Source organism: Cydia amplana, chromosome 19 (assembly GCF_948474715.1).
Source record: "Cydia amplana chromosome 19, ilCydAmpl1.1, whole genome shotgun sequence".
Classification (NCBI taxonomy): domain Eukaryota; kingdom Metazoa; phylum Arthropoda; class Insecta; order Lepidoptera; family Tortricidae; genus Cydia; species Cydia amplana.
In genome coordinates, this window is record NC_086087.1 from 2,044,716 (window position 1) to 2,061,551 (window position 16,836).

At 38.1% G+C, this 16,836-nt stretch overlaps 1 protein-coding gene across 1 annotated transcript in view; it reads right to left on the reverse strand.

The window, feature by feature from the left end:
- The window catches only part of LOC134657210 (cholesterol transporter ABCA5-like), a 58,838-nt gene extending 43,942 nt beyond the window's left edge, over positions 1-14,896 (reverse strand). Inside the window, exon 1 of the mRNA XM_063512766.1 lies at positions 14,705-14,896. Coding sequence (XP_063368836.1) covers positions 14,705-14,763 — 59 coding nt within the window. The 5' untranslated portion in view covers positions 14,764-14,896. The remainder of the gene's footprint in view (positions 1-14,704) is intronic.
- Between the last annotated feature and the right edge of the window lie 1,940 nt (positions 14,897-16,836).

Genomic DNA, 16,836 nt, shown 5'->3' on the forward strand with positions numbered 1-16,836 from the left:
CTGAGCTACGGTCGTAGCCGATAACATGGCTTTCCCGGTATGTAGCGAAAACGCTTCGTAGAAGCAAAATGACAACGTATCGTGATTTAGCGCTGAATACCCGTTAAAATACTGAACCAGAGCGCCTACCGCGAACCACGTTCAACGTGTTGCCTCTCTGTCGCACTTGTAAATTCGTACATAAGTGTGACAGGGAGGTAACACGTCGAACGTGGTTCGCGGTAGGCCCTCAGTATTGAAAGTCTTTGGTGTTGGGTCTTGGTACTCTTGGTCGAGACTCTTTATCCGATCCCTGAATTGGAATCGTTCGAGATTTAGATGCTGTAACTATCCAGTTAATAGTCTCTGGCAGGCGTGGCTCACTCCGCGATTTCGTCGCTTTGCTACAGGTATAGTACGGCTCTTCTGAGGTGAACTTTTCGCTTCGAGCCTTAATCTTTCAAACAAAGGCCATTGTCTCTATTATCGCAAAACCGCTTGCTCTTTGAGTTAGCACGTGCCAGTACAACATTCATATTGAAAAACAACCGGTATCGTCATAGTATTAAGGTTCAAATTTAATGTCACTGATATTCTAGATATTACGTTTTGGTAGTGTAGGACGATAAACCGCCCCGAAGCGATACGGCGCTCATATTATTTTGATACTTAGTGTGGTGTTAAAAATGAAACCTGGCGGCGTAGCACGGTCGCGTTTTTATCGCTTGTCACCATGCTTGTCACGTTCTAACAAGTATGTAAGTGTGAAAGGAACGCGCATAGTGATAGGCGATAAAAATGGAACCGTGCTGCGCCCGCTGGTTATTTATTATATTGTTTTATTTAAATTATTAGCTTACGGTGGTAAATGTAATAATTTACAAAGGTGCAGCTGCAAGCATTGTTATTTTTTCTTATCTTTAAAATAACGATACTGTGAAATTAGCACCTCTGATGTGATGCCGACGCATAGTGACAATAAAAACACTGATAAGGCAAACGTGGAGCTTTGAAGCGTACAGCTTTTCTAACAAAACGTCACGTGTCAACGGTCAGAAGAAAGGTCGGTTATAAGAAAGAAATTTATTATATCTGATTTTTTATGATACGATTTTATCTAGTAGTACGTATAACTGTTTATATACCTACACGGAAAAATGTTGATTATACCTATGTTAAACTTATTAATCTTAAATTTACATTGTTACCTTAGATTTTGTTATATAACTATACAACGCTTTATCATAAATAACCGTATTTCATTTTTAACACCACACTAAGTATCAAAATAATATGAGTGCCGTATCGCTTCGGGGCGGTCTATCGTCCTACACTACCAAAACGTAATATCTAGAATATCAGTGACATTAAATTTGAACCTTAATACTATGACGATACCGGTTGTTTTTCAATATGAATGTTGTACTGGCACGTGCTAACTCAAAGAGCAAGCGGTTTTGCGATAATAGAGACAATGGCCTTTGTTTGAAAGATTAAGGCTCGAAGCGAAAAGTTCACCTCAGAAGAGCCGTACTATAGCTAAAAGTACATCCGTTCCACACCAATTTTAGTGGCTAGCCATAAGCCGCGCGTGGCGCTGTCGCTACCTAGCGGCCATAGCTGTGCTGATCATAACAGACGCGTTTTGTTAGAGAGTGTCTTCTGTACCTAGTACTCAGGGTTGGGCAGTATTTCAATTACATGTATTTGAAATACAAATTAGTATTTTGTATTTGTATTTCAAATACTACCTCAAAAGTATTTTGTATTTGGTATTTCAAATACTGCACTCACATGTATTTAGTATTTTGTATTTCAAATACTTCAAGCTTCAAAATACATTTCTATAAATACATTTTATTAAATTCTATAATCCTTAAAATGTCTCGCACAAGCTGTGAGCCGACCGCGAACCTCCGATCCAGCCGAGATACAATTTTCATTGGCTGGATACTGGATCTATATTAGGTCAACTTCTGCGTGGAACTTTTCGTTTAAATCTAGGGGATAGGGTCATTGCAGTAGTTTTCGACGACTTGACGGATTATCAAATATATATTTCATTTTTAATTTACTACTTTTTGCGAAATCTTCATCTTCCTCGCGTTGTCCCGGCATTTTGCCACGGCTCATGGGAGCCTGGGGTCCGCTTGGAAACTAATCCCAGTAATTGGCGTTGGCACTAGTTTTTACGATAGCGACTGCCATCTGACCTTCCAACCCAGAAGGTAAACTAGGGCCGTAATTGGAATTAGTCCGGTTTCCTCACGATGTTTTCCTTCACCGAAAAGCGACTGGTAAATATCAAATGATATTTCGTACATAGTTCCGAAAAACTCATTGGTTCGAGCCGGGGTTCGAACTCGCGACCTCCGGATTGCAAGTCGCACGCTCTTACCGCTAGGCCACCAGCGCTTCCTTTTTGCGAAATATATTATCATTGTTATATGTCGACAGATATATTGCTTAGACGCCTTAGACATAAGGATTGAAATCAGTCCAAATTTGTGCAGGAATGTAGGTATATATTCAAATTTCGTCAAGTAGACGTAAACTAGAGCTGGACGAAAACTAGCGCAATGACCCTATAAGTTTATATGAAAGGATATTCGTTAACGTTAAAACTAAATGCTAAACAAAAAAATAAATAAAGGTATATTTTGTAATTGAAATACATTATTTTAAACACTGTAATTTGTATTTTGTATTTCAAATACCCGTCACCAAAGTAGTTTGTATTTTGTATTTCAAATACTTTTAAAAATGTATTTTGTAATTTGTATTTCAAATACGTGGAAGCCAGTATTTTGCCCAACCCTGCTAGTACTATTATTTATTCTTTGTCTCTGGCTGCAAGCTGTCCTGTATCCGAGACCGGGCGGCGCTTTTAGCGTTGGCGCGTGGCCGACTCGCGGTGAAGGCCGCCTGAATATTGCACCACAATCAATAATCTGCCGATTTCCAAGACTTGTTTCAACTTGTTGGCTGCGTCACCTGTTCCGGTGTACAGTAGGTACCACTACCACCAGTTTGGCACTGACATACGTAATCGAGAACGTAATTTACTTTCTATGCATCTCGCTCGTACTCGCATATTAGTGCAAGCGAGATGTATAGAAAGTAAATTACGTTCTCGAAAGCGTTAATGACAGTATTGACACTGTCGATGACTCATGGTACGGGCTCTGTTCGATTCGGCAGTTTCCCACGAAACCGCCGACTAGCGACCCGCCCCGGCTTCGCACAGTTTAACAAATTACACACAAACCTTAGCTTTAAGATTATTTATTCTCATTAAGAATTCCTTCCTCAAGAATCACTCTATCGATAGATGAAAACCGCGTGAAAATCCGTTGAGGAGTTTTTGAGTTTATCGCGAATATACTTACAAACATACAAACAGACAGACGCGGCGGGGGACTTTGTTTTATAACGGGGGATTTATTTTTAAATAATCGTGTCGCTATGGATTTGCCAGAATACGTTTCAAAAACATGGTATCCGCGATCCCGGACACGGACAGCCATCTCGCTCACGCTTACACTCAGTGAGAGTGACAGAAGAACCTGAAACCTGAAGAATCCACGGAGCCTTGATGGCTGCAGAGGGTCTCTATTGTTTCCCAAAAAGTTAAGTCATAATGTATTGTTTGCCCGCATTTTCGTTAGTCATAATTTGTTTGGTTCAGAAACGCGTCACTTTTCATGATTGCCCTAAAACAATCCTAATCTAACCTATCTATAGGATAACATTACGAAAATCCTGAAAATATAACGGTTCCAGTTTTAGGACTGATGATAATATGACAAACAATACATTATGACTTAAAACTTTATGGGAAACAAAGGGACCCCGGCTGCAGAGCTTTGCGGGATGGCGAGTTTGAAGCATACAGAGCATACACATGTAGTGCCATAAAAAACACCCCTTACCTAAAAAATACCTACCTAAAGCACATGACGTCATAGTACAATAGGGTATTCTCCTACTAGTCAAATCAGTTTCTTTTTAGAACTGTCAAAACGATTTGCTAATATGGAATTTATATGAAACATTACATCGTGACGTCACGGTCAACTCACCTACTTCTCATAATATTTCTATCCGATTTAACTTAAGAATAGAACTTATGTTTAAAAATAACTGCTATCTAAGATGTTTTTCTAATAATGATCTGATGCTTTATTTCATGCATGGTGTGGAATAAAAAAATTTTTCTACTCGTTGACTGCAATGCTTGAATTAAGACTTCGTATACCAAAGTGAAATCGCATACTTTTTTCACTATGGGATCCCAACTCAACTATAATATTCATTTCGATACTGTTTAGGCAACTATAATATTCATTTCGATACTGTTTAGGCAACTATAATATTCATTTCGATACAGTTTAGTCAACTATAATGAAATTGACCAATCGAAAGCGCGGAGCAAGTACCATGGCCTCATGAGTTACGAGAAGGTGTCGTTGACCAACCGGCCGGGGGCGCGGGGCGCGGGGCCGGGTCGCGTACGAGTATGAAGGTATCGCGGCTGCTCGCGCATCTTAGCTGTATACTTTTGGTTTTTTTACCTACATATATGATTCTTCTACTTTTAAGTACTACTTCTACTTCTAGTTTTAAGTATTTTTTTTGTAGACTCGTAGAAAAAGTATTGTATACAATAGTGATATAATCAAGCTTTTCAATCTCGTACCTTCCATAGGCAACTCAGCAAGCTTCGTTGCCTAAACACGGTACTCGACTGAAAAGCTCTCCATTATATCACGATTGTATAAAATACTATTAAATGCAGTGTAATACTCTATTTCGTGCGTACGTCACGTCAGAGCGCTCAATGACACCTGTGACGTCTAGTCTCCGTACTGTTATTTGTTATTTTTTCGTTGGTAGCGCAATTTATACTTTATTCCCTTTAATATAACGTTGAAAATGTGGAAATGCCTGGTCTGACGCAGACGGTGGGTGGAACGGCACCTGTCTGGCTGTATTCCAATGCCTTAGCGAGAGTTAATAAACTCAGTAACCAAGACTGTTCCTTCTAATACAAAGTCTAACTAAAGCTCTAAAATGGCCCCACGTGTATTATTTTGCCAGGAAAGACAACTGTACTCCGCGCAGCTTGACAACCAACCAACCAACCAAGTCTACCAACCAACCAAGCAATCAAGTGAACCGACCAAATGCCGCGCAAGATGATTGACATTGTATAATAATTTAATTTTAGCCAATAAAACTTTCAGTGACCAATGTGTATTTGGTGTCAAAAGTTGACGTCAGGGTATATAATATTTATGGAGAGGAAATAATTTTCAGCGATGTGTCAGACAAGTGTCAGACGTTTGTACCGTGTTTTGAAGTCAAAAATATCCTAAGAACAGTAAGAACTTTTACCTATTGTAGTGATATGAACAAATAGACTTTTAATTATTAAACATAAGACTTTATTTATGAGAACACTGTAGGACCGTGACATGATAGAATATACAAACATAGAGCATGTACCATAGATAAACTAGAGTGTCTTAATATAGTATTAACATCAGTGATACCACCATAACATCCCCCTTATTTTATACAAAATTGCCACTTAGCCTCTTATACAAAATATGCATTAATATTAATTATACCAGTCAAATTACAAGTTTAGTTTTCTAGGTGGTTTAATTAATCGACCAAATCTAGAATAATTAGATGCAGTAGTCTGCGATGCAGGAGTCGGTGTAGTTGTATACTCTGCCTGACCCGTTGCTGACTCTGCCTCCTGGGATTGAGTTTCCTGCCTAGCTGCCTCTCGTTGTTGGGATACCTGCTTAGATGATGGTGATACTGACCTTGATTGTGGTAGAAGTATGTGCTGTCTGTTGCGTCTACCAACAAATCCATCTGGACTGCTCACGATATAGGACCTTGGTTCCGGACCGACATCTACTATTTCTCCTGGCACCCATACACTATCTGGACTCTTTTTATAGTACACTTCATCTCCTTTTTTAAGCTCTGGCAAACTTTTTGTATTTTTATTATAATATTTTTCTGAAGTTGTTTGATTTTGTTGTTTGGTAGTTAGATGTTCCTCAAACCTAACTGTTTTAGGCCTTAACTTTTCTGCTAGGGTAGGTAACTGAGTTCTAAGACTACGTGACATCAGCAATTGAGCTGGAGAAGCTAAATTTCCTCGTGGAGTGTTCCTGTATTGGAGAAGAGCAAGGTAAAAGTCTGCACCTGACTCATCACATTTAGTAAATATTTTTTTACATATTTTCACTCCAGACTCAGCTAAACCATTTGACCTGGCTAAGTATGGACTAGAAGTGGTATGTTTTATGTCCCATTCAGAGGTAAATTTTTTGAACTCAGTAGAGTTAAATGGTGGACCATTGTCACTCACTATTTCAAATGGAATACCATGACGGCTAAATATAGGTTTCAGTGTATTTATCAGAACATTCGCGCTAGTTGTACTAACACTACTAACTTCAATGTAATTTGAATAATAATCTTCAATTACCAGGTAGGTTTTATTTTTATAATACATGAAATCAATTCCAAGTTTTTCCCATGGAAGTCTTGGTAAAGTATGTGACATTAGAGGTTCAGGAGGATTGGAATTTCTGTGTTTTAGGCATGTAGGACAAGACTCTACTAAATTTTTAATGTCACTTGACATGAAAGGCCAAAACACGCTTCCTCGAGCAAAAGCCTTTGAACGCTCTATCCCTAAATGCCCACTATGTATAATTTTAAGAATATCTGGCCTGATTTTCTTGGGAATAAGGATACTGTTACTCCTAAACATGAGATCATTTTCAGTATGCAAGTCATGTCTATATTGCCAATATTCTTGTACTTGTGGCAAAACTTGCGATTTTGTTATAGGCCACCCTTCAAAGTAATATTTTTTCAGAATTTGCATATCCTCATCTGCGTTCGTGGCGTCCTTTAGCCATTGAAGACGCTCAGGCGACACAGGTAACGATTTCGTTAACAAGTTGACATGGACCACTATGTCCTCATCAAGCTCATCAACACTAGTTTCAGATAAAGCAGCTCTAGATAGAGTGTCTGCAATGAACATGAGTGTGCCTTTTTTATATATGACATTGAGACTATATGCTTGAATCTTAAGCATCATACGTTGTAAACGCGTTGGTACCTCTGCAAGTGGCTTTTTGAAAAGTGTTATTAAAGGACAGTGATCAGTTTCTACAGTTACTGTTTGGCCATAAATAAATTGATGAAACCTAACACACGCGAAGACTATTGCATAAAGTTCTTTTTCAATTTGAGCCATTCTTTGCTGAGTAGTTGTTAAGGTCTTAGACGCATAATATATTGGATGGTTATTTTGCAATAAGACCGCACCGACCGCTGTACTACTCGAATCTACCGAAAGAACTATCGGGACTTTAACATCAAAGTGCGCTAGCACTGGCGCATGACAAATGAGATTTTTAAGACGGTTGAAAACTGCCTCATAGTTTTCATTCCATGTGAAAACACTATCTTTTTTTAAGAGATCCCTCAGGGGGGCTACTTCCTCAGCTAGATTTTTTATAAATGGACCTAAATAATTACTCATGCCTAAAAACCTTTGTAGGTCTTTAGTACATGTAGGTGACGGCATTCCTTTTATGGCTCTAATTTTTTCATTATCAGGTTTGACACCTTCGGCTGTAAAAATGTGACCTAAGTATTTGACATTTGTGACTGTAAATGTGCACTTGGCTTTATTAAATTTTATATTTAATTGTTGAGCTCTCTCAAAGACCATGGTTAAACGTTCATTATGCTCATTTATTGACTTGCCCGACACTAATATGTCATCACTATATACTGTGACACCCGGTATATCACTAAAAGCTTCAGTCATCACCCTGTGAAAATACTCTGGAGCACAGCTTACTCCAAACGGCAAACGTTTAAACCTGTACCTTCCGAAAGGCGTATTGAAAGTTGTCAGATAGGAGCTTTCTTCATTAAGACGACACATCCAAAAACCACTGCTAGCATCCAAAGTGGAGTAATATTTAGCTCCAAGCACTTTGGAACGTACTATGTCTACAGTTGGTATAGGATAGTGACTACGACAAATGGCTTGATTTAAATTTCTAGGGTCAAGACATACCCTTAGTTGACCATTTTTCTTTTCTACAAGAATTAAAGAACTTACCCATTTAGTAGGCTCTGTGACTTTGGCGATGACATCCATCTGCTCCATCTTATCCAATTCCTGTTGAAGTTTAGGATAAAGTGCAAATGGCACCTTTCTTGGAGCATCTATCCTTGGCGGCACATCTGGATTGACAGTTATGTTACACTCACCTGGTAAACATCCTAGACCGACAAAAACATTTTCATATTTTGACAAAAAGTTTTTCATAAACTTATCATTTGACTGTTTTGACAATTCAACTTGTGACTTTGACATAGAAGTTTTGCTTTGACTGTTTGACTGTGACATTTCATCATTTTTGGTTTTATTAGATTGACCTGACTTATTTTGACATTCCAAATCTACATTATGACTTTCTTCAGACTCAATACAATATATTCTTTGTACTAGACCCAGTTGACGACATGTTATTCTTCCTAAGACTGTAGGAGAAGTTACATTTGCAATTACAAATGTTATGGGTCTTGTTACACACACATTATTCACTAACAATTTGCATAGAAATGTTTGCTCACCCAAAATTTCTATATTATGACTACCATATGCTGTAATCCTGGTCTGACACTTATCTAACTTTGTCTTGAGGTTGAGACTGTTGTAATCTGTAATATTCATTACATCTGCACCACTCCCGGTATCTAAAAGACAATTGATATCCACATCTTTTATGGTTACCTTGATTGACCATTCTGCTTCAGATTCTGATGTACTTGCTTTGATGTGTCCTATGAAGAAATCTGATGATGTAGCACCAACCTCTGGTTCTTCCATTGTTTCGACATAGTGAACTCGATTGCCTGATCTGCACATTCTTTTGTAATGACCTATTTTGTGGCAATTCAGACATTCCACAGTAGCAGCTGGACACTTGTATCTATGAACTTGACCACATTTACCACACAACGGCTGATGTTGTTGACCTGACTGTGCTTGCCATTGCCGACTTGACTGTTGCAACTTGTGCTGACTTTGTTGTGAATGTGAACGCTGTGGCCGTTGACTTGAAGATGACGACGTATATTTTGCTGGCGTTCGTGACCTAGACTTGTTCATATACAAAACGGTTGGCTCTTGCATTGTTTGCGCCTGTTTCTTGGCTGCAACCAGGCTCTTTGCTACTTGCAGTGCTGTATCTAACGTCAACTCGTCTTGTATAAGTAACTTTTCCTGTACATAGTTATATTTACTGTTCATATTACATATAAACATCGACTTGATCAATGTATCTTGTAAGGTTGAGAACTTACAAGTTTGACTTTTTGCCCTTAGGTTAGTCACAAACTCGTCCAGTGTTTCTTCATCACCTTGCTTGTAGGTGAAGAAATTATGACATTCATATGTTAAATTGGTCTTCGGAATGAAATAATCTTGGAATAGTTTCAATAAATCATCATATTTTATTGTCTCCTCATCTTTTTGGAATGAGTTAAAGATCTCGACTCCCCGTTCACCAATCATATGTAACAACAATGCGACTTTACGCTGATCTGTTTCGTCGTCTAACGACGATGCACGTAGATACAATTTAAATGATTGTACCCATTTTTTATAATTCTCCGCCATATTGCCGGTCGTGCACATAGGAGCGCACCCGAGAATTCCATGTCTTCCTTTTGTTTTCGTTGCTACGACCTCTTCTGACATTTTTCATGACTTTATTTAGTTCTTTGATCACTTCTGACACCATGTAGTGATATGAACAAATAGACTTTTAATTATTAAACATAAGACTTTATTTATGAGAACACTGTAGGACCGTGACATGATAGAATATACAAACATAGAGCATGTACCATAGATAAACTAGAGTGTCTTAATATAGTATTAACATCAGTGATACCACCATAACACCTATACGAGTATGTATTCTGTTGTGGCCTATAACGTCGTATGGGTATGCCGTTTACTTTACTGTCAACAATTCGACTCTATAGCCACCATTTTGTATTTTATAACAACGAAATCTAGCCTGTACGGTTTGAAGGATCGAAACACATTTTCTTTGGCTGTCGTGCTACGGGTAAAACAGTTATTTACGCAACTAAAGGCCAAACTGTGGAATTATTATGTCAACTGTCAAATCGCTTGAATTGCGTGTTTTACGCGCGTTCATGAACACGCTAGCGATGTGACAACTGACATATCATTTCTAACATTACTACCGGAGTGTGCACGCACGTCTAGGTACTGAAAGTTCTTGCCATAGTACCGCGAGAATCGAAAACCGAATTACGGATGAATTATATCATCATCTGTTATTCTAATAGACCATTTGAAAACGCTTCAATTACATTAGCAGCTAAAACGAATCGCTTCCTGGGAAATTCCATGGAAACAAACAGGCAATCAAAGGATTCGCCAAAAAAAATCAACATTCCAAATACTTACTCAAACTATCCTACGGATTCAACATGTCTCATCGGCGGCGCGCCTCACTTAAGGCTCCCCCACGCCAATCTGAATCCCTTAGTTTTCTAATGTTTTGTAGCTTATCATATTAACAGAAACGGCTTTAAGCAATATAGTATCCCATATTTACTTCAAAGTTCATAGTCTTCGAGATATTTGGCATCAAAGTTGAACAATTTTAGGCCAAACAACTGGTTTTCTGGCCATAACTTTTGTGTTAATTAGTTAAAATTAAAATTCTCGACATGTTTTTCGAGACATCAAAGACGAACCCTAATATATATGTAGATTTCGTACTTATATCTAAAATCCTTCACAGCAATCTAGTTACGAAAACAGTGTTTTTTAGACAATGTTTAAAAAAATATTATAAAAATAAGTATTCATTTCTTTCAAAATCCGGTTGACAAAAATGGAGATAAAAGCTTGAAGAACCGATAGCCGTTTGTCTTATAAATCTATCTGTAGTGCAAAAGTAGGAGATACGATTCAAAACTTGTCATAAATCGATAAAAATCGCAGATAGCCCCTTAAGCAGACCAGCAATGGCTTCGTATGAGCGCTAGCAGCATAGACAAACTAACAAACTTTCTTGATGTGTGGTAAAGTCGATATATTATTTCGACGGTTGTTTGAGAAAAGATTGTCATCAAACAACGTAGTCGAACGTCGCGCGGGGCGAAGTCCGGCCCCGTCAAGTGTGAACGGGTATTAATAGACGTGAATGGGCCACAAATACGAATCTATTTATAGATCAAACGGGATTCTGTCCGTGGATATTGAGTAAAGACAAATCATTCACATTTTTTCTTGGAGGATATAATCAAACGGAGACGCCATGTCTGTAATTTTCTGTACAAAACAGTCTGCCGATTTTTGCGGGGGAGGGGAACGTCAAATGTATGCGTAACGTAAAAATAGCCATGTCAGATAAACGTCAGTCCATACATTGTGTATGACCGTTGGCCGCCTATTTTCGACAGAGGGGAAAGCCTGTTAATGGCTACTCCGTTTAGTTGTATCCTCCAAGCATTTTTTATACATTTTACGCTTGTCCTTGAACCATAAAACCAAAGAGAACTTAAAATAGAGAATTGTCAGAGTAAAACTGTTAGATCGCCATTTGAATGTCATCCTTATTCTTTTAAAAAAATTCAGTATTCATTTAAATCGATCTAGCTAGGTCTTATCTCTGAGAAAACTCGCATTTTTGAGTTTTTATATGTTTTCCGAGCAAAGTTAAATGTCAAAAATTAACGCCATCTTTAACTGACAAAAAAAATCAGTTTTTAAAAGAAGAAGAAAAGTAAACTAGCTATATTCAGATTACACCTTTGTTAATTATAATTCGCCTAAGAAAACTGTAAACTTTTTAACGTCTTACTTACTATAACAATGATTAACTTCTTTAAATTCTAGCTAATTTTCAAATAAAAGAAAGTTATGTCACGCTAAATTATACCAACTCAAACCCGCCCTCGTTACCGCTTTGCTCCACATTTTGGCCTGTCACTCATAAACGTGTCTACGAAGAAAATTAACTTGGTGACATCACGCTACGGCGCTACGACCGACCGGGAGACCTCTACGCGCGTACCGTAGACTGCTACGAAACACTTATTTCATGACAATCTAACTATACTTGGTCAACCAGATACACCACATTTTAATAACCAGATACAGACAGTAGAAAAAGGCGGCAAATTTGAAAAATGTAGGTGCGAAGGGATATCGTCCCATAGAAAATTTGAATTTCGCGCCTTTTTTTGCATTTTTTGCATTGCGCCTAGTGCATAATTGTTTTCTATCGTATTTTCTCGGAAACTTTCGTATTTGTCATGCTACTGTACTTTTTGCTAGTCCTTTTTTGCCGAGACTGACTGAAATAGCAAGACACGTTCGTACGTTTCCGTGATAATATGATGGAAAATAAATATGAACTAGATCTGTACTAGTAAATGGGCCGATTGTATCACGTATAAATTTTATTTACAACAACAAGTACTATCCAACAAACAATACATGGCCTAAAATAAAAATTACAAACTAAACTTAAAATTTGGCCTTATATTTCATTGTAGAATTTTTTTCGTCAGATTTCTAGAAAATGTATTGCACAGATAGAGTTTCCTATTCGTCGAATAAAACGCAATTTCACCGTAAAAATCTTGGACTTATTAAAAAGTATGGTTATACTTTCGTAAATCAACAGGTACCTACCCTAAAGCAAAAAATACATTTTTTTTTGTGAAGTCGTATTTATTCCACAGACAATTTTGTTCGAGAAAGCTTACTTATGTCCGATTCAGATTTCACAACCTGCTATGGGTTTGAACTGTAAACTGTAAAACCGTAACAAGTTGATACATCTGAATCGGCTCCAGAGAGCGCATACAATCAATATGTTCCAATACTTCAAGTATTCGTGCATCGAGCCCTTGTGACTTGGAAATTGCATCTCGTTTTTGCCGTTGCATTTTCGAGGACTTTAATTTTAAATTTCAAGTATGATATGCACTCTTATGATATTGAGTTTTAAATTTTTATTGTGAGAATATCACGAAATGGAGAGTGAAGAGAAAATTGTATTTAGTTTTTGTCGTGGTATTTTTATTAAATTCATATTACATTTCAAATGTGAACTGTATCTTACTGAATTCGTGTAGGAAGGTATCTTATTGAATTTTATGAAGTTTGTTTTTATTCTTTCGAGAAAATAAAAAGAAAGATTTCAAACTGTATTTAATTTTTGCCGCTATATTTTTGAGTTCATATTACATTTCAAGTGATATACTCTTATACTAGAGTTGATAGCACACGCACTGCAAGTGTTAATTTAAACGTCAAACTTCTATGAAATTATAACGAATAAATAACACTTGCACTGCGTGTGATATCAAAATCGTTGCAGAATTATCTTGGTTTAACCCTATTACTGGATTCGACTCATCATCCTCGCGTTGTCCCGGCATTTTGCCACGGCTCATGGTAGCCTGGGGTCCGCTTGGCAACTAATCCCAGGAATTGGCGTGGGCACTAGTCTTTACGAAAGCGACTGCCATCTGACCTTCCAACCCAGAGGGTAAACTAGGCCCGTATTGGGATTAGTCCGGTTTCCTCACGATGTTTTCCTTCACCGAAAAGCCACTGGTAAATATCAAATGATATTTCGTACATAAGTTCCGAAAAACTCATTGGTACGAGCCGGGGTTTGAACCCGCGACCTCCGGATTGCAAGTCGCACGCTCTTACCGCTAGGCCACCAGCGCTTTTTATTACTGGATTCGACTATCGTATCTTATTGAATTTTAACGGCCGGGTGACATAGCTTAGCATGTAAGTAATATGGATACCCCGTCCGAAATAAAACCATTTAATTTTTTTTATTTAATTTTTACCGATTTCCAAAAGGCGAAATTTTATACGAAACAAATCAGTAAACGAATTATGTGCTGTTTTAAAACGAATACATGTTTATAATCTTTATAACTTGTATAATTTAACCTATCTTATACCTTTATGTACCTATATATATTTCGGGGATCTCGGGAACGGCTCTAACGATTTCGATGAAATTTGCTATATGGGGGTTTTCGCTTATTGCGCTAAGTACTCCAGTAATATATTATGTGGAATAGACATGCCACGTAGGCAAAGCAAAAAGTGCATATCTGCAAAAATTTTTATAAAATTTGACTATACAAATTAGTCAGAGGGTGGTAAATTATTATTTTCGTATTAATTTTCATTCTACAAACATGATGAATTAAAAACTCAAACTGGAAACTATGAAAAGCCGCGATAGACAACTAACCTAAAGACGCAAATACTCTGTAGGTTAGCTGGGTTCAATCCCTTATAGCCCTAAACCTTTATAATCATTGGAAGGTTATTTCTGCAGAGTATTTTTATTACATTAATTTACAGATACTGACGTAGTTTCTGTTACAAATATACATGAAATATATGTAACAAATTTTCAATTGTTACAAATAAAATATTTAATTATGAAATACAATAATTTAATGTATAAAAATGTTGCTCAAAAACCTAGAATCCTACGCGCTGCAGCCGCATCCAAACCTTAAAAAAATATTTAAAAACACGTTCGAAATACAAAAATCAATCGTTACTAACGTTAGCTGCTCGGTGCTGGCCGGCGAGTCCCGGCCGTCCCCGCCATGCCGGTCAATCATGCAAAGAACTAAACGGCACTTGAACACGAAACAACAGACACTTTTGTGCACTATAACATTATTTTGGACACTTTGAACACGGTTATTGGGACGCGAGGCGCGCGGTGCGAGCGGCAGCCATGATGGAGACTTGGGGGACGATTCGCGCGCGCGCCAATTTTAATAAGGTGTTGCCTGGGTAGGGAGGTTAGCGGGAATTTAAGAGTATTGTAGTATATGTCGGCGACCGATCGTAATATCCGCCAGATCATGAAATTCCTAGGAATATCATGAAAGGTCAAAATCATTATCGATTGAGTCGACGACCTTTTAACGAACCCCTCCTACTCCTACCTTTGGTTTACTGTGATTTCTCTCATCGTCAAAACATTTAAGCTGGCCAATTGACCATACACACTTAGGGTACGCCTGCGCGGTTTTGCCTGTACAGTTAAACACAGTCTAATGCCACATATGCTACGTTTTACGTGTGCAGTTGGTAAAACTGCGCAGGCATACCCTAATGTAAGTATGGCCAGGAACTTTACGATCGGGTGGATATTACGATCGGCCGCCGACATATAAACCAAAAATGACATCGGCAGTCCCAAACTATTTTTAAGGAAGTTTCTTACGTGGTAAGAAAATATAGTGTGTCAAAGGCCTGTTTGATTTCAAACATAGACAGGGAGAATCATACTATCTTTGTCTTACACTAGTACTAGCACCCAAAAGAAAATGATGAGTATAGTTTTTTTTGTTCCTATTTACTGACAAGATTTGGTTGACCCAGTATATATTCATAATTTATAATAATAGGCTGCGACACGTCGTATTGCGCGCGCTCTAAGCGAAGCGCGCCGGCAATGAATTTTCGCATAAAAATTATCGGCCTTGGCCGGCAAAATGACCTTCACCGCGTGTCACGCGCCGTGTTAATTGCACTTTTAGGTTATCAATACATCACTACATAGTTTAAAACAAAGTCGCTACCCGCTGTCTGTCTGTACCTATGTATGCTTAGATCTTTAAAACTACGCAACGTTTTAATGCGGTTTTTTAATAGATAGAGTAATTCAAGAGGAAGGTTTATGTAGTTAACCCGTGAAAAGCCGGGGCGGGTCGCTAGTATGATATATTTTAACAAAAAGCTTATTTCTACAGAACATGAATCTCCCCTCGAATTATTGATTGCTTCGGCTGGCAACCCCCTCGCGCCTGCGCGTTACCGCCACTGCATTACGACGCGAGCGACTTGCGCCTATTTTTATTATCTACGCGACCAAGGAGATAGGCGTACGTACGGTAACACAATTCACTGCCCTTTGGCCGGTCTTATGTCGTCACAATAAGGGTTATGTATGGACAGTCAGTTTCAACCAGGGATCGGATATGTATATATGGGAACGGAAACGGTATTTTTTCGTTCTTTGCTAATTACTTCATTTCTAATTGGGCAATCTAGTAATACGAAGTCGTAACGTAAAAACACAACTGAGTCCTACATTTCGGGTATAAAATAATTCGAAAAATTTGGTTATTTCTAAGTTTTTGCCAAAAACCGATCCCTGGTTTCAACGGTGAAATCCACGTGAAAATCCAATTTCCATGTGAAAATGATTTCTGCCGGCGCAGCTGTACCATTTTGCTGGAAAATACTTGAGATACAATAGCATTTCTAACATATTAACTTAAACTATTCAATAAATAACTATCTTTACGAGATATAAAGGCAGTCGTGGTCTAGTTTTACTTTTCCGGCTCGTCCATTTTGCCGGACTTCCGATTTCCGGTTGCCGCAAACCGGACACTACCAAAATATCCTTAGTTATCAAGAATTTGACCTGTTAGAAATTGACTACGCACACGCAGCCGGTGTGCTCTCTGGCCTTAATCTCCCTAAACTACTAAAATATAAAAAACAACGGGTTGCACTCAGGGAGTGCCGGCAGAAGTGAAAACTCAATGACTAGTGCAAAATGCACTATGTATAATTGAGGTTAACGCCATCTAGCGTTAGCGTTAATTACTTGAAAGTCTTGAAACCCCTAAGCACATCACTGTTAGTACTCGAGTTATATTAATACCAGTTAG